This window comes from Micromys minutus, assembly GCF_963924665.1.
Source record: "Micromys minutus genome assembly, chromosome: 15".
In the NCBI taxonomy this organism is placed as follows: Eukaryota; Metazoa; Chordata; class Mammalia; order Rodentia; family Muridae; genus Micromys; species Micromys minutus.
This window is the reverse complement of record NC_137984.1, coordinates 53319703-53342412: the sequence shown is the minus strand read 5'-3', so window position 1 is coordinate 53342412 and position 22710 is coordinate 53319703. Positions and strand designations below refer to the sequence as shown.

General features: G+C 42.3%; 2 protein-coding genes across 4 annotated transcripts in view; one reads left to right on the top strand and one right to left on the bottom strand.

The window, feature by feature from the left end:
• The window catches only part of NBEA (neurobeachin), a gene marked incomplete at its 5' end in the record, with an annotated part of 531924 nt that overhangs the window by 374435 nt on the left and 134779 nt on the right, over positions 1–22710 (top strand). The gene's annotated exons all lie outside the window — the stretch shown is intronic.
• Positions 2112–3191, bottom strand: MAB21L1 (mab-21 like 1; the record flags this gene model as incomplete). The annotated part of the gene is made up of 1 exon (XM_080929624.1): positions 2112–3191. The coding sequence occupies one exon, from the start codon at positions 3189–3191 to the stop codon at positions 2112–2114; it is 1080 nt and encodes a 359-aa protein (XP_080785750.1).

Below are 22710 nucleotides of genomic sequence, written 5' to 3'. Positions count from 1 at the left end.
GATCCCTGGTACACAGTGCCTCAGTACCTGGGAAGACTAGGAATGGACTTGTGAAATGTTGTGTTAACATCACTTTTAATTTCTAAAACTATATACTGCAATATGAATTATTATTTATTGATAGGTTGTAAGGAAACTGGGGTCGGAGCCATTTACATATAACTTCATTATTACATCCATTTTTCGTCTCCTGAATTAAATTGATTTTACATATGGATTTAAAAGGAAGAGAAGCCAGTTCTTTTTAAGCTTTAACTTCTATGTACACTCACAGCACACACTAGCACTCATATGCTATTCTAAAAGGTGTACACTGGCATACATGTTGACTAACCCTGACCATCAGAGAAGCCCCACGCCCAGCACCCATTTGAGATGTACGCCATTGTTTTCTTATTTGTGTAACTGTAGTATCTGTGAGTTTCTCCTGATGTCTTTCTTGATTGACATATTGAGATGTAATACTGGATATTTTACAATCACTTTCAAATATCGTCCTTTAAATCATTTCAAAAGCAATTCTAAAATAGACTTCAACTTTATTATTTATATTTAAGCTACATGCAGAAATGGCACATTATATAGAAAGAACATTATTTGTAAATAGGCAGAGAAAATTGTAAACCTTATTGCTACCTGAAGGAACTGATGTAAAGCCTTGGTCTGGCCCCTCTCAGCACTTGTTGATCTGGCGGTGAGATACCAAGGCTTCTGTGATGAGAGAGTGAGTGTGCTGTGTTTAAATAAGGAAGCTTGTCTTTAGATTTGCCATTGGCTTTCCCTGGGTAGTAAGAATGCAGTATGGTTTTCTGCATTTTTAATTTAGTCTAGCAACACTTTTTGTGTTAAAATATATTTGATAAAGTATATTTGTTAAAATATATATCCATTTTGTGGCATATATTTCATATACAAACTTGAAAGCTTTGTATTATGATTTAAGTTAATTTTCTAAGGTTTTGCTGCTTTAAACTCAGTCAATTCTATTGCCCTGGTAATTTTTTCCCTCATTTTGTCAAAAGGCTACGGAAATACTAACCAGAATCAAGGTCTCAGAAATAGGTTGTAAATTTAGTTGTTGTAGGAAAGAACCATTGAATAAGTTAGAAACTGGGAAATGGGTATTTTCTATAGCTGTTTTTTTAAAAGCCCTTCTAAAATTTATTTTTAGTGATTTTATTAGCTTGTTTATCAAAATGTTTAAAATTCTCAAGTTGATTTTTAAAAGCAATCATTACCTCATTTAGCAAAAAAAAAATTTAAAGTGAAACACAGCAATTTGGTATTTTACTTCATTTATTATCTTCTAATTAAATAAAAATCAGCAACAGAAATTAAATTCTAAATCACAAAAGTAATTATCCAGTGTATTTTCAAGTGCATTTTCAAATATATATATAATTCAGATATTCAAGCGTTATTATATAAGCTGAATTCAAATTTTTGAATATATTTAAATAACATTTCAAGTATACTTACGGAATGTTAGAACAAGCAATATATTTGAAACAAAATGTAAACTTTTTTTTAAGTTCAGACACTTCACAGACAGGTAAAGTACCAGGAGAAAATCTACCTTTAAATGCCATCTCTGTTCTGTAGAAAATGTCTGGAAGTTTCCAAAATGGCAATTTCAGTTTTGTTCACCAAATCACAAAACACCAATATCCACACTTTCAAAGACAACATGAGATCACAACTTTTGTTACAGATCAAAATATACATTACTCTTTCCTTCCGATGGTACATCCGGGTCCTGTTTACTGGGAGGCAGATGTACCTAAGTCTCAAGATTACTATAATCCTTTGCTGGCATTGGCCATGGTCTTGCATTGCAGCCCGCTGTTTTGGGGTGTTGTGCACATTTCAGGGGATGTCCGGGGTGCCTCCATAAAGATGCTGTGGTGTAGGTTTTCCCGTTTCTCTACCTCATTCCCTTGTTTGTAGGGTATGTGAGTTGATGTTCAAATGCTGTGTTGTTACTCCCGTTAAAGGAAGAGATCTTTGCACTGTCTCGGGAAATAGTACATAGGAATCGGCCAGGAAGTTTTCATTTCGTCGGGACTTTGAGAAGAATGCTCTTTCTTGTTGGCCCTGGATTAGATCATCCTCTAAAGTTTTTCCAAACTTTTTGGATTGGTCAGGATCTCTCTTGCCAGTCGCCACGTTTGTTTAGCAGCGTTTTCCAAGGCTGAGTGTGGTTTGCCTTGAAACAGATCTAAGTTTGGTAAGAAGTAATGGGGACACCGCCGGCACTGCAGGCAGGAGATGAGCTGCAGCAGAATCCCGTTCAGCCGGTCGCCCAAGCAAGACTCATCCCAGTCCGACTCTCGGGGATGCTTCTCACACTCGTAGGACACCAGAGTCTTCATGTGGTAGTTGTTGAGGGGCTGGCCTGGCAACTCCAGGTGGCGGTCGCGCAGGGTTTTCAGAATAGAGAGGCATTTCTTCCTGCAGCCCCCCATCTGCAGTCTGTTTTCAGCTTCTGCAAACTGCAACACCCAAGCATCGCTCTCAGCTGAGCTCTGCTTGCCGGCCAGGGAGTGGCACTCCTTGGACAACAAATTGAACCCTTCGGCCTTGACCTCTGCCACCCGGTTGGGTCCTGGCCAGGGGATGTGGGGAAGCGGCCAGTGGGCAGCGCTTCTCGGCCAAATCCCGGTGCACTTGAAGGCCGGTGTGATCTGCACCACATACCTATCTCGGATTCTCAGTTTCACTTCGCTCGTGTCAGCCACCATCTTTACTACATCTCTGTAGCTACACTTGTCCACCGCCTGTGCCACCAGCGTCTGAAACCTGGAACGGATTTTGCGTGCGGAGAGGTAGCCAGAGGCGGTGATGAATTCTACCCAGAGGGACATGCTCCTCTTGCGCCCATCGCTCAGTTTCAGCACCGCACAGCCAGGCAGGGAGCCGTCATCCACGAAGTTAAACACCCCCATCTGGTTCAGATAGAGTACCACCTCGAACTCGGTGGGAGAGATGACCTCCAGGCCCTCGTAGCGGTTGTCCATCTCGTTGAGGGAGCTGATGAAGCGCGGTTCCTGCACTTCAACCTCCTTCAGGACGTCTGAGACCACTTTGCAGACTTCCCGGATGGTTTTGGCGATGGCAGCTTTCCTGGCCTGGCATTTCTCGTTGTAGTACTTATTCAGGTGGTAGACCAGCTTGGCCTGGGCCGCGATCATGTTGGGGCAGAGATCCGGATTGTACACCGGAGTCTCGCAATAAGCTGTGGGATCCAATGCGGCTGCTAGCGCTGGAGCCAACTTCGGTGGAGAAAGGGGGCCACGTTCAAAAGGCACGAGCCTCCTCGGACTGGCTGCAGCAGGGGGCCGCCCTGCCTAGCCGGCCTTTTCTCCGCTGGAGCCTAGCGGGTCTTAAAGTGAAAGGCTGCGCTCTCCCCTTCTCTCCCCTTTGCTAAAGAATCCGTTTCTGAGGGAGACGCGTGGAGAGAGCACCTTCTCGGTAATAAAAAACAAAAGTTGTGCGGAGACCCAGCAAAGCTCTTCCAGTAGTCAAAATAATCACCCCTTTCCGTATTTATTAACGTTTTCCCGTAATCATGGTGTGTGCCTGACTGTTAATCAGATGGAGGAAAAGTGTGCTGAGTGTGCGTCGGGGTGAGTGTGTGTCTGTCAGAAGAAGCTGCTGTTGGTTTGTGTAAGAGCCCAGATGCACTCGTGTGGAAATTATAAAGGCAGGGCCAGGCAGGCGGGCGGCCAATCGCCACTGGGCTCGTCACGACAGCCTCCTCCAGCTACAGCCAGGCTAATTAATCCCCCCTCGTGGATAGAGGCACAGAAACCAAAGGTAGGAAGCTGCTGCTGACAGAAAAACACCCAGGCCACCTAGACATGTTGGAAAGCAAGAGGAAATCCCCTAGCTTTGGTATAACTTGAAGCATATTGACTTTTGGGAAAGACTTGGTGGAGACAAGGAGCTCTTTGCTGAAAAGGCTGCTTATATGTTCGCCTCTGATGAGCTATCCAGTTGTACTAATGGTCACCCACTAATTAGTGAAGTCAAAGGAACTTTCTAGAACGAAGTCACTACCTTGCATTTAGAGTAAGGTAATTAATGCCCGTTCATCTCTGGGGTCTTTCTTAATGCAAGTGAGAAGTTTGCTTAAGTGACTGCTGGCCTCAGACGGAGTCCTCCAGCCTTCACTTGGGTGTTCCCAGTCAGAATCCTCTTCCAAACTTTAGCCAGTCTGATCTCTTTTTATCTAGGCTTTCCACATTTGCATCTGCTGAGAGGAATTTAAAACGCATTGCTCAGTGGGTAGATGCTGTCTAACCAATTTAAAAATGCAGTGTTTAAACGGGTTCACCTGCGTGCAGTTTCCCGTGTCTGTTGCTAGATTGGCTAATGCTACAGTAGCAGACAGCAGGGTGGGCTGTATGCTGTTGTGGGAATGCTTCCCACAAGTGTTCTCGGAGATGTAGAGGACACTTCAGTGCCAGCCCATAGTGAGCTGTCCTGTACAGAAAGACCTAGAGGAATCCGAGCCGGGCTCAACACTGCTCACTGGAAGGCGTGGTCAGCTTATTTGTCCTCGCAGGCTTAAAGATGAAGCTTCCATCCCAGATACCTTCAGTGCTGACCAAACAGTAGCTTCCTAATCTTATGGGCCATCATAATTTCACTGAGAAGATGGCTAAAGGCTTAAAAAATTTTTTTTAACCATTCATGTTTCAGGTGGGAGTACTATTTAAGTTTCATCTTGGAAAATTTCAAAGAAACAACCTTTACTTGTTGGAGCCTACAGAGGTTTTTATAGGTAGCTCTTTCTTACAGTGCCATGACCAGTTGAGTCTCTGGTGCACATGAATTGAATACAGGTAGTTAGGGCTTATGTAGTAGTTTTCAGTTGCCTGCCTTTGGTACAAAGGTCTGTTCATTTCAGATTAAGAGAATTTCCAGTGCATGGTAAGGTTGCACCTGTGTACGCAAGTTTAATGGCTCCTGCTGAAGACTCCCCACCTTTTAAGCATCACAGGGCCATCTCTAATTTCGTTTCTTGTTACCCAGGAGTGATAGATTCCGAATTAGATTAAAATAGTACATCACATTTGGGGCTTACGATGGCCTTCTACTTCATTCCCCAAGACTTGTTCCCTTGGGAGAGGGGACTAGGGATCCGCAAAGCCCCTCCCCAGTTTGCCAGCGTCGCGGGTGAATGCGCTGCTACCTTTTGGCAGCTAAGAGAAGCTAGAAGAGGCAACCGGGAGCGCCTGACAAACAAGAGAAAGCTGCGCGGCAGGGAACCGGCCGGGCCGCTGCTGGGGACACCATCCCTGGGATGGGGTGCCAGGGATGCGGCGGCAAGCGCCTACCCCACCCCACCCAGCTCTCTTCCTTGGCTCATCTGCTCCCAGGGTAAAGCTTTCTGGGTGTCTGGGATGTCCCCACTCTCCTCCACCGCTGCAAAACAGTCTCGGTGCCCTCGTACCTCAGCTCTCGTAGCCTCCCCGCCCTAGCCATGCGTGCGCTGTACTCAGAGCACCCAGGAATACTTGGCCCTGACCTTCCCGGGTGAGCGCGCGCCCCGAGTCTCACCCCGACAATGGTGCCTGAGGTAGATTCGAGGACGCCGAGGCCTTGGTTCCCTGCGTCCAACAGAAGGACTCGGGATCCCGCGGCCGCCGACTGCAGCCAGGCGCAGGTGGCGCATCTTTCTGGGCTGGCTGTGCGGCTTAATTGGGTTAAGGCGAAGCTAAACACCGAAGCATTCTGTGCAAACTAATTGATGCAACTGAGGCCTTTCCCGAACGATTTTCGCTTGGAGCAAGGGGACTGTGAAACTAGTGTTGCCGGCTAGTGAGGCCGCGGGTTCTGGAAGGCCTGGCCGGCCGGGACCTCCATACCCTGAGCTGACAGTGATTTACATAAAACCGGACACACCGGGCGCCTGCTGTCTTTGTGGGGTGACCGGAAGGGAGGCTTAGAATTGCGTTAGATTGTCTTTCTAGCTGTGCTGCCCAGACCGTCCTTAGTCCGGGGAAATGTGCCTGTAGCCGAATCCTTTCCATAATCTCAACACCTTTCCTTGTTGAAGAAAACCTAAACTGCGCTTGCCTTAATTGAATTACCCATGGAGATGAATTAAAATTAATGTTGTATTTTTTGTAAAATTCTCCAGATTTTAATCGAGGTTTTGGCGTTAGATACATTTTATTCCGGTGAATTATTTAACTACTTTATAGTAATTTTAATTTTAAAAAGCACTTGATCCGTTGATTTGTTCGAGCTGCTGATGTGATACACGAGTAATATAAAGTCGGTTGTATTATATGAAAAGTCTGTGTAACAGCTGACTTGATTTTTAAAATACAATCTTACTGGGTACCAGAAAAGAAGCTTGTGTGCTCCTCGTATTTGAAGACATAAATGGTTAATTGTTTTCAGTGGCATGCATGTAGACACCCTTGACATAGGCTAATGATAGACCGATAATTGAAGAAAAGTGACCTCATTGGAGGGAAAAGAAATACCCAAGAATCCCATGATGTAACCACTGAGATGCTTGCATTGGAATGGTGTCTAGGGTTTAACTAAAGCAGCTTGAATTTAAAATGTTCCAGTTAGGGAAAACAAATCCAGCCTGTTATCATAACATCTAGCCAAATTTATGAACATAAAACAAATGTGAACTTTAACACGTGAACTATCCCAAATAACAAGGACAAGACAACCATTTCTGAGGTGCAGCTCTCTGAGAGCACTTCCTCAGCCAGGCACACGCCATCTACAAGGGGATAAAGAAACCGCATGTGCTCAGTGTAGGACCTAAGCTTTGAGCATTGCTGGCTTTTTGGTACCGTTTAAACTTGAACTGCAGGCTCACTGACCTCAGCAGCCAGCCTTCTGGAAGACTGGAAGGGATGTGAGCTCTTCCAGTGCACACACTGCTCCCGCCTAGTCTGCCAGCACCTAGTCCATCCACAACTGTTTCTTCAATTTTAAGTTTTATTTTTTTAATATGTGATTATTACCCTGGAGACTAAAGGAATATGAAGATGATTATATTAAATTATTTATCTCTACTGCTGGAGTGGCTTTGAAGGCGCATTGTATGCATCTGATTTCTTCCCCTTCCCTCATTTCTAAAAATGTACCCAGGCTACCTTAACCATTTAACCGTTTCTTTCTGCCAAACGTAATATATTCCCCACTAGAGAAATTAAAGACAGATATTTGCGCCGAGTTTTCTTCAGGTATCTTATTAAATAAAGTAGATAGAGGGAGGTTTTCTGGTTATTTGATGGCATTTATTTATACCTTTCTGTTGTGACCTATGGTTTAAAAACACTTTAAAAAATGGTTTGAAAGTTTTAGGGATTTCTTAAAGTCATTAGTCTGTGTTTGAATGCTAGATGCACTACAAAGTCAGGCAGAGAGTTAAGATCAGTATTTATGACACAGTCCTGTTCTCTTCCTTCAACCTGAGCTCCCTAAAACTGGAGACTAATTTTTAAAATTGTTTCTTTTCAACTTGAAAGATGAAGTCCAGTGCTTTAGTGTTCTTTGTCACCCTAGTGGACAGTCACATGGTCACATCTGTAGTGTCAAATACTTCTTTTTCTACATTATTGCTAAGTGTTGAAAAGGAAAGTAACTTAGTGATTTAAGCCAGTTGGAAGAATCACCACCCCTCCTTGATGGTAGCCAACTGTTTCCTTTATGATAAGGGAGTTAACCCAGCTTGTGTGTGTGCATAGAGGTGCAGGGTATTTCACATTGCTCCTGTAAATTGGAGAAGAAAGAATTGGACAGGGAGTAGAGTCAATGAGGAGGAGGAGGAGGAGGAAGAAAGGTTGAGGTGACAGCCATCAATGAAAAGAATTGGTAATATCCTCATCCTAGATATCTTTCCAACAAACTAACATTGCTTTTGTTAAATCTTCATTCAGACCCTACAGAATAAGCAGACAGGATAAATGGGTTCTTCACTTTATTTTTTGTTTTGTTTTTGTTTTTTTTTCTGTATGAAAACGAGGACCCCCCCCCCCCAATAAACAAGAGTTTCCAGGCTTTTGTGTATATGACCGCAGCCCAGTGCCCTGGGCCGGCTGCATTTTTATTGTACTTTGAGAAAGCAGTGGAAGCAGGTGTGATTAGCTTGTTAATCTAGGACCACACCACTGTTATCACCGCTCCATACTGTGCGTGATTAAGGATTGAAAACATGAGTCTAGTATATGGGTTCCAACTAATCAACTTCCAATGAGTGCTTACCGAAAATAATCTCCCTCTTTTTCTGTTTAGTGTTTGGAGTTTACTTTTTAATTGATAAAAAGGCATTCCTATAAATTGGGATTTATTGTAAATTTCAAGGATTATTAACTAAAGTGCTAGTTGAAAATATTCATACTAAAATGATCACGTCTTACCACTTATGCAATGACATTTTATAGAAAAAAGTTAGGATATAAATAGGAATTGTCATATATATATATATATATATATATATATATATATATGAATATTGTCATATATAATAATATATACATATATATATTTATAGATGGTAAATGTTTGCTAACATACCTCCTATAAAATATTTTGTTTTCCCTTCCAGCTATACTCAATATACAAAATATGTAAATTTCACTTTATCAGTGTGTACTATTCCCTAGAAAGCACAATTTTTCATATAGTGATGTGTTGAAAATATCAAGTGGAAAGTAGAATTGATAAGTAGTAATTTTAGATCTATATAACCTTTTTATCCGAATAAAGAATTAAAATCAAACTTAAGAGCATAATTTAAATGTAGTGTTTTTAAAACAAACGTTGAGAATCCTGTTAAGTAAAAACACTAGATTTACTTTTATGTGACATATGCTTTATAGAGTTGAGATTAGGCTGCGGAGATGACTGCTCTTTTGCAGGGCTTAGGTTCAATTCCCAGCACCCACATGGCAACTCAAAACCTTTTGTAACTCTGGCTCCAGAGGATTGGCCTTTACTGGCTTCCTCAAGCACCAGGCGTGCACCTATGCACACATATACATACAGACACCCACACATACACATACAAGTGAGATAAAAACAATTTTAAAAATTGAGTTGTGTGAGTATATCTGTAATTGATCTGTAATTTGTAAGCAGTGCTATTCCCGTCTGTGAGGTTTCAGTAGGAATGTACTGTTCTGTGAATTCTCAAATGAATTAGCAATAGCTGAGGCATATTTGTTATTTAATTATAGCTAATACTAAATAATGCGCTCACATTCTTGGAACATATGCTTCTAATTCAAGTTTCATATAAAAACACATTGTCATTTAAATTTAGATGGTCAAGAATACAGAACAAAGAATTAGTGAAGTGTCCAAATAGGAACCTTTTCTTTCCTTGGTGCTGTGCTCCCAGGAAGTCCGGGTGCCATTGGGAAGGGCACAGCTAGTCTTTAATACCTCCATATATGCGACTTATTTAACTGCTTTGTGGTTTATGATTTTATTTGCAATTAAAATGGAAAATGTAATGTTATGCAAGCTTATAGGCCTATTAAGAAAGAAGTTATTGCTTTATTAATAATTGTAAACCATTTTTAGAAAAACATTCTTTTTAATGTTGATCAAACAGCCTGCACATGCACACACGCATCCATAGTCTTTCCGATGGTAAAAGGTGGATTTGCTTTTTGTGTTTTTACATTAACCATGTCAAAGGGAAACACTCTACAAGGCTCCAGTTGTTTGTTGCTTTGTTTTGTTAGGATTTATTTTTATTCATGTGACCATGGGGTGTGAATGCAAGCGAAGCGGCCTGTGCACGCGTGTCTGTGAGAGAGGACAGTGACGCCTTGGACTGGAGTGCAGGCAATCGTGAGCTGCCTGGGGGGCTGGGAACAGAACTCAGGGTTTGCACAGGAGCAGAGCGTTCTCTCCAGCCTCTCCACCCACGTCTCACCAGTTTCAATACTTTCAGGATTGCTGGCAAATGGACTTAAAAACTGCCGACTAGAAACTGGACCGTTTCTGCTCATCACACTCATTTTGCTGTTATACACTTTTTTGTTGTAAGACCAAAACATGTAAATGTCACTAGCTATTCTCTTCATAGAAATATCCATGTATTTCCCAGGCACCTACCTCCATATCTGATAACTACCCGTGCACACAAAAACGTCTTTACTAATTTAAAAGCATTTTATACTTTTTGCACCAGACCAAGGTTAATGTTTTGTAACCTTCACCTGTATTTGATAAGCAGAATGCATAATTCATTGGGGAAGGGTGGGTGTGGGTTGGTTTCTGGGTTGGGTTTCTGAGTAGGCAGTGCAGTTCTTCATTTGTTTTTCTCTCCACGCTGCATTAGCGCCTTTTCCCTTGTGTGCATCTGCTGGCACACAATTTAGCCACGGGCATCTGTAGACCTTGTGGTGATCAGTATTGCAGGCAAAAGCCATATGTGTTTAAATAAAAAAATAATCTCTTTATTTCATTTGCTGTTTTAACTGGATGGATAACTTTTGTGCCTCAAGACAGAAGAAGAAGAAATACAGAAATAATTAATTGCCTCTATTCTTGAGGCGGTTTCATTTCCCTCTCCAATATGGAATGCTTGTCAGCTCTCCTGATAAATGACTGCATGTATTTGCATAGATTTTACATTAACACAAAAATTAGTTTTATTTGTGAAAAACTAGTTTACATAATAATATAAAGCCAGCGTTATTGATTACATTTTTAAGCACTGATGACTATAGAGAGACTGTATGTAATATTCTAAGCTTTCAAAGGTTGGCCAACCTGTTCCTTAATTTAAACTTTTTAAAATTATTTATATTGCTTTGTGTTAACTAGAAAGAAAATTTTTCAGATTTAACACCTATCTTTAAAACATTAACCACAGCTATTTCAGACCCATAGTGGCAATCATTTGGAGTAAACATTCTTACTTTAAACTTTGCCAAGGAATTTTTTGAAAATGTTCATTATGAACTACCTTCACTTCAAACAATTGGCAGACACGTTGAGGAAATGGTCTAATTTTAATATTAATGTTATCACATGAAAGCCTACCATATTGTATGTATTGAACTCTTTCCTGGGAAGTTATTTCTAATGTCTCTAAGAACCATCCTCCTCACCTGTGTTCTGTTTCCTCAAATGTATTTAATTGATCACTGTAACCCAATGTTAACAGAGAATTAAAAATAACAACTGCAGTGAAGTAGACATTGTAAAGCTCTGTGCTGAGCTCTGTAGGTTCTGAAGGAGGAGCCCCCCCACCCCCCAGCAGGAAGCAAATGAAAGGCGTCTTAGCATCTTGTTGTCTAGCGGCAGCTGCTAATTACATGCTGTCCTTGTGTTAGCTGTGTTGTAGAAAGTTCAAGTGTGTTCAGTGCTGTAAGTCACATCACAAAGCTTTCATACAGGACACTTGACGATACTGAGTGGCAACCAAGACCCTGAGTATCTCTGCCACTTCTTGATTCCAGGCCACCCTGGGTGCCAGCTGTCACAGCTCAGCTAATGATGACAAATGTCCCTCTCTATGCAGATTGCGAGCTTGCAGGCTGCTGTGAAAGGCAACCAGATTACCTTTCCTAGACAGTAACTTAACCTTTGGAGCTCATGTCAAAATCATACGACTGGCTGTGATAGTTTCAATATCTGTATCTGTAAAATCCAAAGTCAAAATAACGTCATCTGATGCCATGAAATTTGTTTTACTGTGCGATTGGCAGCTTATGCCTTCGATGCTGTGACGTTCTTTATGAGACCTACGTGGGATACACGGCTCAAGAGGGGAGCTGAAATAGAGTGGAGATCAATACTTAATGAGTGTGTGATCTCATTTAGTCTGCAAAAGCAATGTTAGAAATGTTCTCAAAAAATGGAGAGACCAGGATTAGAAAGGCTAAGTCTCTTAGTCAGGGTCACACAAATAATTTCAGAGCTGGGTTGGTCTGAAAATGGCTGGTGTCAGTCCGCAGTGACTACATTACAAAGGCCAGTGTGGGGGTTCTTGAGCTTCCTGGAAGTGTTTGTAGCAGCAGCTGCTGTGGTCAGTATTCTGAAGGAACCTAGAGGAGTTCTTTAGGAATATCTTACATGAGAGATATGACCAATGATGTTAAAACCTATTGTAGAGACCTTAATGTTAACAAATTTTAGTTTTATAACATGTTGATCTATACACAGGGGAAATATTTAAGAAGGATATATACTATCGATAAACATAAACTTGTACTAATTCACCAAAATGACTATTTCCACCTACAGCCAGTTGATTTTCATAGGTAGGGCTAGTGTGATTGGCTCAGCAGTTGAAGCATTGGGTCCCTGATGAAAAGCACGTGGTTTCCAGGCCCAAACAGTGGAGGCAAACGAACTGCTGTAATTGTACTTGGATTCCACAGGTGCTCTGTAAAGCACATGTCCTGCCCAATATACACAGAAGATATAAATAAAAAGAAATAGAAGTAAAAATAAATTAGCAAGATATAGCATTATGAAATGAAAAGTTTAGACTTATTATTTCAATAATTCTTTGGATAAGTATCTATGTGCTTCTATAATGTTGTTTTACCCATAGTGTGTCACTCTGTGATATCAGTGAGCTATAAAAGCCAAAATACTGTTGCTTTTTTCAAGCCTCAGTGAAACTCCTTTCAGCATTAAAGTGGAAAGCTCTCCCAGAACACTTTATGGCCAAGTATACTGGCACAGGGCTGCCTATCAACTTATCACCTAGGAGGCTGAGGCAGAAGAATTAAGTTTGAGTTCAGCCTTGACTACATAGCAAATCCCAGGCCAGCCAGGGCTACATTAGGTCCTGTCTCAAAAAAAAGAATCAAATGAGAATGAAGAAAGTTTTGGAAGCCCTGGGTAATTTTTTCCTATCAAATATGAGCAGGTTTTCTTCAGTGATAAATGCCTGTCTATTATATTGCACATTTTTATATACATTTTAATTATGATATAATTTTCAGTAATACTAATGTTTAGCATATACAACTGTGTGTAAAGCTTCAAGTGAGCATTTTGTTATGCCATGCAGTTAGTAGAAGGAAGACTATGTAAACTTCTGCCTCATGACCCCCAACAGTTTCCATCAGGGCAGAAGAGAAATCTAGGGATTTTTGTGGTTCCTCCTTTGGCTGTTTGTCTCATCTGTTATCCAGTATGGCTCTCCAGTCCCTCTGCTGAGGAGGACCCCACAACAAAAGGGAGTCCACCAACAAAAAGGAATTGTTAGAAAGCTCTTCTTGATACAAAGCCAAAGTCCTCCTTGAAACTCTTACCTTTTGGATGTAATTTCCCCCTACAGCCTTATTCTTTTAACAGAAAAAGACCCTTTAAAATAAACATGTTCAGTCATCATGCTACGATGTGTTTACTCTGCAGTAGTTTCTGGTAGGAACTGCTCTTGGTACCAGTGACTTCCCGGGGCAGTGATGTGTGATACAGACTCTCAAGATCCTGGGCAGGGGCAGCAGAGCCACAGCCACCAGGCATCAGTCATGGAGACAGACTCATCCTCAGCAGTTCACTGTGCCACTAAGCTGTGAGGTCTGGCAAGTTAGTTGTGGTAAATGTATTCTCTCCTGGTGATGTTTTCAGTTAATGTCGGTATATTGGGATGCAGTTCCATTGTCTGTCTATTAATCAGCAGGTATGAGATTGACTATATCTATGCTCTTCAGTCCTTATATGGATACTGTGTTTCATGATACCTGCTGCCCTGTTCAGGACCCATACAGCTTTTGGCAAATGTGATGACTGAAATATATTACTTTGCAAATGAAGTAACCAGACACTGTAGAGCAGTTTTCAGTAAAAGACAGTTACATCACCATTGGGTACTACCAAAACCCTCATGCTAAATGCTGTATATAACTATCTCTCTCTCTCTCTCTCTCTGTGTGTGTGTGTGTGTGTGTGTGTGTGTGTGTGTGTACAGGGACACATGTTTCATGGCACTCATGTGAAAGTCAGAGGATAACCCTCCCAGGTATCAGTCCTCAAACTCCCACCATGTTAGAAACAGGAGCTTTTTCTTGTTCCCTACTGCAAAGTACCAATATATCACTGGTTTAAACATATGTAACTAGAGTATTTTTTTTGAAACAGGGTTTATTACATAATCCTGACTGTCTTAGAACTTGCTATGCATACCAAACTCAAACTCCCAAAGATCTGCCTTGCCTTGTTGCCGGAGTGCTGGGATTAAAGGCATGCACCATCCCACAGGCTGTAACTAGAATTCTAATATATAACTTTTCTAACTTAGTTTATCATGCTACTTTTAGGTATTTTTTCAACGTTTGACTTAATAAATTTTATATTATTATTTTGAGTAAGAAACAGCATGGCCATTATTTCTAAAAATTTGTGAGTCTACAAATTCAGTGTCCATAGGGAAAAAAAGGATTTAGATGAAATAAATTTAATGTATTAACATAACCTACACGTAGAAAGAAGTCAATATTGGGACAAGTTAAAGTCACTAAATATTCTATGTCAAATTCTTTACATTCTGGCCTGGGAAAATAGCCCCTTCCATCAAGGACCTTCTAGGCAAGCATGAAGACCTGAGTTCAAGCTTAAGAACACACACCAAAGCCAGGCAAGTGGAGTGAGCCTGTAGTCCAGGCACTGGGGTGCTGAGACTGGCAGATCCGTGGGCTTAATGGGTAGACTTCTAGATGACTCAGGCCAGTCCCAGAAACCACAGTGGACAGATGGTGAGGAATGGTACCTGAGGATGACCTCTCCGGTCTCCTCATCCATGGCATCCATATATGTGTACACACACACACACACACACACACACACACACACTTAAAATTGTAACCTAGTTTCCCACGACTTCATCAGAACTCATGCCCCATTTGGAGTGAAGTAACATTTTCACATTAATCACCTTTTCTGCCAATAGCTTTTGTGTCTGTAAACAGAATCACCAGTTTTTACCCAGAAAAGCAACTCAACTTTAAATGCAAATAAATAACACCCAAGGGGCACAAATTACTATAAAAACCCTGTATGTGTTGGTCAGGGACTCATTGAATTTTATAACAGTAACAACAGTTTTGAAAACATATAACATGAGTGGAGTAAATGCTTGTAAAAACTGGTTATATTTAATGAGTTAAAGACAACCTGAAACCTTGTAGACTATGGGACACTTCACTGCCATCCTTGTATGATGGCCCTTTCATCCTCTCTGTGTATCTACCATCAGAGTGTGCCCAGGGAAACTTTAATTTAATTAGCTTTTATTTGTGTTTGTTTATCTGTTGGGATGGGCTTACATGTGCACCATGTCATACATGTGTCGGTCCCATGGCAAAGTAAGAGTCACAGTGGGTTTGCCTTCTACTGTGGAGATTTTCTACCCTGGGATCTATGTTAGCTCATCAGGTTTGGGGTGAACAAGACTGCCGACTTAGTCTTTCCAGTCAGGACTCTTGCACTACATTTATTTTCTTGGAAGTACACAGCTTGAGTTTACTAATCCCCGTGCCAGAGTCAGAGGGTAAAGGAAAGAGAGCCAGGGGGCCTCCAGTGGGTGAGTTGTCTGAAAAAATACACTGGATGATTAAATAGTAAGGAGCAATTAAGTAAGCATTTTAATAAAATGCAGAATACAATCTATGCCTCTAGATTTCTGTTTCTTTTTAAAACAAGCAAAAGTCCCACTAAATATTCACTTTCTGTGAACACTACTTACTTTTAAATCCTAATTTTCTGTTACGAGTAAGTTTGCATTTTTCTTTACCAACTTCCCTAACTAAAAAGAAATCACTATTATTCCTTTTTATTTTTGAAAGTCTTTCTGTGTGGCCCTGGCTGTCCTGAAACTCACTATGTAGACTAGGTTTGCCTTGGACTCACAAGAGATCTGCCTGCCTCTGCCTCACCATTTCTGGGGTTGCCATTGCTGTGGTGCTTTGGTAACATATCATAAGGACAGTCTGCCTGCGCTTTGGTGTTGCCGTGTGTCTTGGAGCTGCCCTGTCTTCTCATCTGGTGGCTTCTGTGGTAAGGGGTATCTCAGTTGCTTTATACACCCTCTCTGCTTTCAGAGTTTACATGGTGTCCACTGTGTGTGTATCAGTCCCAGTGGACACACACACATTCTGCTAAGCATGTTTGGGGATAATTAGAACTAAAGGAGCCTGGAACAGAGCTAATTCTCTAAGTGATGTATTCCCATGCTCTTGTCTGATGCCCAAGAATTCTCCAGGTCATGGTCTAGCCACTTATGTTTTCCCTAGCTTTGTGTTGATACAGTTGGTGGTGGTGGTGGTGGTGGTAGTGGTGGTGGTGGTGGTGGGGTGTGTGTGTGTGTGTGTGTGTGTGTGTGTGTGTGTGTGTGTGTGTGTGTTTTAACAGATATTAAAAATACAGCAGATCCCTAAAAATATGAGAGGGGGAAAGGTCTCTAAGTAGATTTGATATCATTTCTTCATCCTCAGTGCTGGGGCACTGCCAGACCTTTGCTGCCTTTTGTTTGTGTTTAAACTTCAAGATACTCATAGCACCTTTGAGTAGATTAACAAGGTAGGAAGCCTAGAGTGGTGAGTCTCTTCAAAGACAGCTTTGAAGTCAGACCTGCAAGGGAAACAAGTGGAAATCATTAATGAAGCATTTCTATTTCCCATACAGATTTCCTGAAGAAGTCTGGAGAGTTTTAGAAACTGTTGGGATGGCCTTCATGTCCCAGAGGTCTGTTTTATTAGCAGGACTTCCCTGTGCTCGCAACACTTGAGTGACATTTCTCCACATGCTCTCAACACATAGCCAGTGATTCAGTGGTCTGTGACACCTTAAATCCCAGCAGCTAGCTTTCTTTTCCTGTTATAACTGAATCCGTGAGTGGCACTCGTGTTGTGAAGGTTAGGATCTTGGTAGCTGACTGAGGGAACACTAGAATGAGGGCAGACATGGCTTCCAGCAGAAGAAGGCTATAAGATGCCCAAGTCTCTGCAGGTAAGCTGGGTCCTTCTTGGACACTTCTCTTGCCAAAGAACCAGAACAGGATTTATTAAGAGTTGGCTAAGGGCATAACCAATTTATTGTATGCACTGAAATACCTGCATCAGTGAAGATTATCAAGCGAACTGTTAGAGAAGAATTCCCCGTAATGACTCTCCCCTGTACTCTAGGTGTCCTACAGGCTTCTTGGACTTCTGTCCTCTCAGAAGCATTGCAGAATAGACACTGCACCTGCACCTTCTTGGTAAGACCCTGAGACACAGGGCAATCCAGTGACACTGATATACTTTCAAAGCTAGGTATCTAGGAAATTGTAGTTTTTGTTAGTGTCTGCTGGTTCTATAGCCCAGGGCCCATATACTAAACCTCTCTAAGTTTGTTTTCTCATATGCAAAATAAAGATTCAAATATTTACATTGTGGGGTTGTTGCACAGAATAAATTAATACATATTAGACAAATAAACTATCTTAAAAATTGTTTTTCCCAAATCTACACAGTACTTAACAGCTAGATCTCAGCATTTCTGATTCTAGATCCCTGAGCTGATCTAGGCTATTGGATGAATAGTTGCTAAATGGTTACTGAAGATAAGAGTAACCATTTATCTTGTTCTAAAATGAGTGAATTCAGTCTTTCTCACCAAAAACCAGAACACTCTCACATTTGCATGTTCGGCCAAAAACCTTTCTCCACACTTGAAGCTCATTGGCCCTGTAGTTTCTACATCCTCTCCCGTGTATAAGATACATTTCAGACTAACGGCCAAGCGCACCGCCTATTACTCCAGAAGTGGCAGTTTCTTGTTCCCACCAGCTGACATTGCTCTTGCTTCCGTACCACACAGACGGAACCAATGAGCCACTCAGGCCATCGCTATAGCCGCCATTATCTCCAAGTGCCCGTGGCATCCTCTCCCTCTGGCGCTCACTCTGTGTGTGTGTGTCTTACATGAACACGGGTGTGTAGGCACTCACACTAGAGCATGCTGGTGTGTTCCTCTTGTTGACTGCGTCTCTCACTGAAGGAGTGTGGATCCTTTCGGCTATGTCAAGATCGTTGGCCTCCCTCACCTCAGTGCCAGTTGCATCTGTCATCTTATCCCTGCCTGCAGCCTTCACGCCCATCTCTCAGCATCTCTAGAATGGAGGCATGGCAGCATAGCAGCAGAGCTCTGGGAGGACTTCTTCCTCCAGAGGCATGGGCATGAGCCCTAACTGGGAATGTTGTGAGTTTGAAAGCTCAAAGATCAGTCTCAGTGGCATACCTGCTCCAACAAGGCCACAGCTCCTAATGCTTCCCCAATGGTTATTCAAATACATAAGCCTGGGGGTCTCATTCAAGCAGCACCCCTCTCTGCCATTTCACCCTCTACTTTTCACTGAAAAGAACTGCATTTCTTCCTCATAGGAATGTTTTTTAGGTCTCACTTGACTCCCCTGTGGTTAGTTTGATAGAGTTGAACACTGTTGAAAACTAAATTCTTAAACTGCAAATGAATTTCTTTCCCAGAAGACTGTATTTGTCCCTTACTCCCAAACAGTGGCACAGGACCATACACATAAGTGGGTCTGTGTACAAACCTCAGGTGAGAAATAGAGGGGACAGATTATGGCATAGGAGTAGTTAAAAGAATGGTCACTAAGTGAGGATTAGTAGCCATTTATGTTTCAAATTCAACTTGCCGTATTTCACCTTAACCGAAATAGGAATTACATGCTATAACTCACTCCACACAATGGTTATCCATTTTCTCTTCTGATACTTATTTAAAAAAATCAAAAATTGAAAGTAGGTTGAGATACTGCTCAGGCATTCTGAGCTGTTACTGTGAGCTTGCTGTTGCTAAACTGGATCATGAATCAAGTTTGGAGTTTGTACTGGCTTTTTAAAAAAAAATCCGATTGATACAAGTTTAGAGGCATCAAAAAGCAAGCAGTTGAAGAAATGCCTCCATGAGATCCAGCCTTAAGGCATTTTCCCAATGAATGACGGGAGGCCCAGCCCACTATTGGTGGTACCATCTTTGGGCTGCTGGTCCTGGGTTCTGTGTGAAAACAGACTGAGCAAGCCATGGGATACAAACCAATAAACAGCACCCTCCGTGGCCTCTGCATCAGCTCCTGCCTCCAGGTTCCTGCCCTGTTTGAGTTCCTGCCCCGACTCCCTCTGAAGGGTGCTGTGGAGGCAGAATCTGAATAAACCTTCTCCTCCCCACCTTGCTTTTCATCACAGAGATAGAAACCCTAAGACAGAGTTTTCTTCCTGACAGGTGATCCTTTTGAAAAGTCTTTTGTCATCAGTCTTCTCTTAAGCCACTCTGTACCGAAGTCCAGATAAGTACTTCATTTACATGAATTTAATGGCTTGAGAATGCATGTTCTCATTTTCATCATCCACAAATTATGAACTTTCTGACATTTAACCTGTGCATAAGCATTGTTTAAGATGTACAGTCTTTAGGTTGCTCATGGGAAGTAGATATGTCAAATTACTGTAGCTACAGCCATATTGTTTTATGCTTATATTATTTGTAGTGCTTTGTTAACAAAGGCATAGGAACATGGAAAAGCAGCCCTGAAATTCCTTGTCTGGACTCAAGCAGGGAACATAAGTCTTTCAGTTATCAGACATTAATTGTGAGACCATCCCTGCCTCACACAATTCACAGGTCAGGAGGACCGCAAACCACAGACTACACAGCTCCAAGCCAAGAACCCAACGAGTGCAGGAAATTCTGCAGAGCTGTGGAGGGACATCGGAACCCAGCCCAGGAATGAACACCTTCTGAGAAAAAGCCTGAAGGATGGTGGAATTTTCTCTTTCCATCCTTCTGTTCTCAAGAATCAGGACAACTAATTCAGCTGTAGGCCACATAGGTCACAGTTATGCTAAGGACAACTCTCTGAGAAAATTCATGAAAGCAAGAAGAGTATTTGGCTGCACCTTAGTTGATTTTCATATTTGAGTACAGAAACTCTACCAGTTCATATACAAATATATCACATTTTTTACTACATAAAGGTATGTTCTAACCACTGATCTAGAGATTATCAAGGTGAAAAGGTAAAGCAGGCAGCTGACTCTGAGACTTAGAAGATGAAGAAGTCACCCTTAGATACATGTCTAAGAATGCAAACATTTGCAAATCTGCAGTGAGACTAGTACAATGAAAGGATATGACTGTAAGGAGCTCCAGCAAAGGAATATGGGCCAGGAGGAGTGCAGGAAGCAGTGTGCACAGAGGGGAAGCGAATAGGATTGTTGTAAAGCCAAGCACAAGAGAGTGCAGTGAAGAACTCAGATCGGTTTTAGCCATCACACAGAGCTCAGGGGACATGAGGAGCCCCTGGCCTCTCCACACCTGTGTTAGATTGTAAGGACAGACCAGAGACAGCCAGACTGAAGTGGAAACAGGAGATAGAACATGAACTACAGGATAATCTTTCAATTGGATATTATAGGAAGGAGATTTTTGTCAAACGTGGATGCAGGACAAATTTTAATAGCTGAGTGAGCATGCCTGTGTCACAGAGAAAGAAGCTGTGTGCGTGAAAACTGACAGGAAGGAGCTGGTTGTTTTCACACTCACAGAAGGAGATGTCGCAATTTTCTTATGACCACAAACAACTGAAACCTGGGATGTTTTCTTTGGGGTAATTGATATGGTTATTACCATAGCATTTATTCTTGTCATATGTATTAATAAGTGAAGGATGAGATTCTGGTTTTGGACACTCAGTCAGAGGTTTCGAAGGATAGCAAGAAAGGATGCTGTGTTATGGGAAGTAATTAAAGTTAGAGAAGAGATACTCTAGCTGGTGGTTGAAGAGTTTCCTTACTCCTGTTTATAAAAGCCTTGAAGCCCAGGTGAGGGCTTTGGAAGGACTGGGCTATTTCCAGCCAACACCAGTAGGAACAGGAGGCTGACTTTTTGAAAAAGTGAGTGACCGAGGAGTAGAGATTACATATGCAGACTGAATTTGTAATTTTACTAAGTCCATCACACAGCTACAGCATGTGTAAGAAGGAAGAAACAATGATGGATACCCAGGAATGAGGACTCATGGAAAACCTTTGGCAGGACATAGGGGCTGTACCTCTGCGAGTCACAATTGCTAGGCTGCTTGGTGCCAACTAATGGGACTCAGAGATAGTCACAATGATAAGCTGGAAGAAAATGGAACGGTGACAAATACTGCAGGTCTTGTTAGGAGCAGGTTATCTACCAGATGTATTAACCCTTAGGCTGTCTAGTTTAACTTGAATTTCAGACAGTCATTTCATTGGTAAACCCAAATCTAAGTCGGAATCCAGTTGGGCAGTTTACCTGGCAATCATGGATGGGGTTAAGATATCAATATGAGTTCTTGAGTGGGTGGGCATGTAAGGTGTCTGGGAGGCAGGAAGCAGACTGAAGTAGAACATGGCTCTAAGTGAACAGTCAGCTAGGAGCTTCTGATATCAAAGTAATAGATTATCTTTTTGGAAACTGAACTCTGTAAGAACGGTAATAACAACTGGAATGAAAAAAGAAGGGAAGCCAGAAAGAATAGAGCGAGTTTGCTTTGTGACTGCAGAAGGCACAGGCTGAGTCAGCAGAGTCTGCGGTGGCTGCCTGTGATAGTGGGAGCCAAAGGAGCTTCTCCGATCCCTTGTCATTTCCTGCTCCGCATTCCTTTAAGATACTTCATTAAGTAGTTCTGTCCCCAGGTCAGAAGAGTAGAATTGATACGGGATCCCCTGCAGCCGGATGTCTATGAAACTCACCCATGAGGCAGTCAGGACCCTGCCCCACCTCCTACTGAAGGTGACAGTACAAGTGAGGCACCTTGAGGCTGACAGTACAAGGGGGTCAGCCCTGGCTTGAATCCAGCCTCTCTGAGGAGGAAGGAGCCTGCCTTGCTGGTTGCCACAGCTAAGATAGGCAAAACGGACAAACTCTTTTCCTTTGTCTGTTTCTCAGGTAACTCCTTTCTGAAAGATGTTCAGAAAGCTTGGGCCAGGGACTTAACTTTTTTTCTTTCCTCTCTCTCTCTCTCTCTTTTTAAATGTTTTTACATTTCAAATGTCATCCCCTTTCCCTGTCCCTCCCTCTCCCACTCCCATTATCCCAACCCTGATTCTATGTGGATGTTCCTCATCTCAACACCCTGGCATTCCTCTACACTAGGGAAACAAGCCTTCACAAACCAAGGGCTTCTCCTCCTATTGATGGCAGACATTGCCATCCTCTGCTACATATGAGGCTGGGGCCATGGTTTCCCCCATGTGTATTCTTGGGTTGGTGGTTTAGTCTTTGGAAGCTCTGGGGAATCTGGTTGGTTGGTATTGTTGTTCTTCCTGTGGGGTTGCTATGAAGCACTCACAAAAAGGGACCTATCATGCCTGCCCTCCAAAAGACCCACAGGCAGTTGAAAGAGTCAGATGCAGATACTTGCACCCAACCAGATAGCAGAAGCTGCTGACCTGTGGTTGAATTAGGGAAAAGCTGGAGGAAGCTGAGGAGGAGGGTGACCCTGTAAGAGGACCAGCAGTCTCAGTTAACCTGGACCCCTGAGATCTCTCACCAACCAGGCAGCATAAACCAGCTGATATGAGTCCCCCAACACAGATACAGCCGAGGGCTCTCGGGTCTAGGTTCAGTCAGAGAAAATGCACTTAAACCTCAAGAGACTGGAGTTTAGAGGTCTGGCAGGGTGGGTGGGTGGGGACTTCCTCATGGAGATGGGGCGGGGGGCAG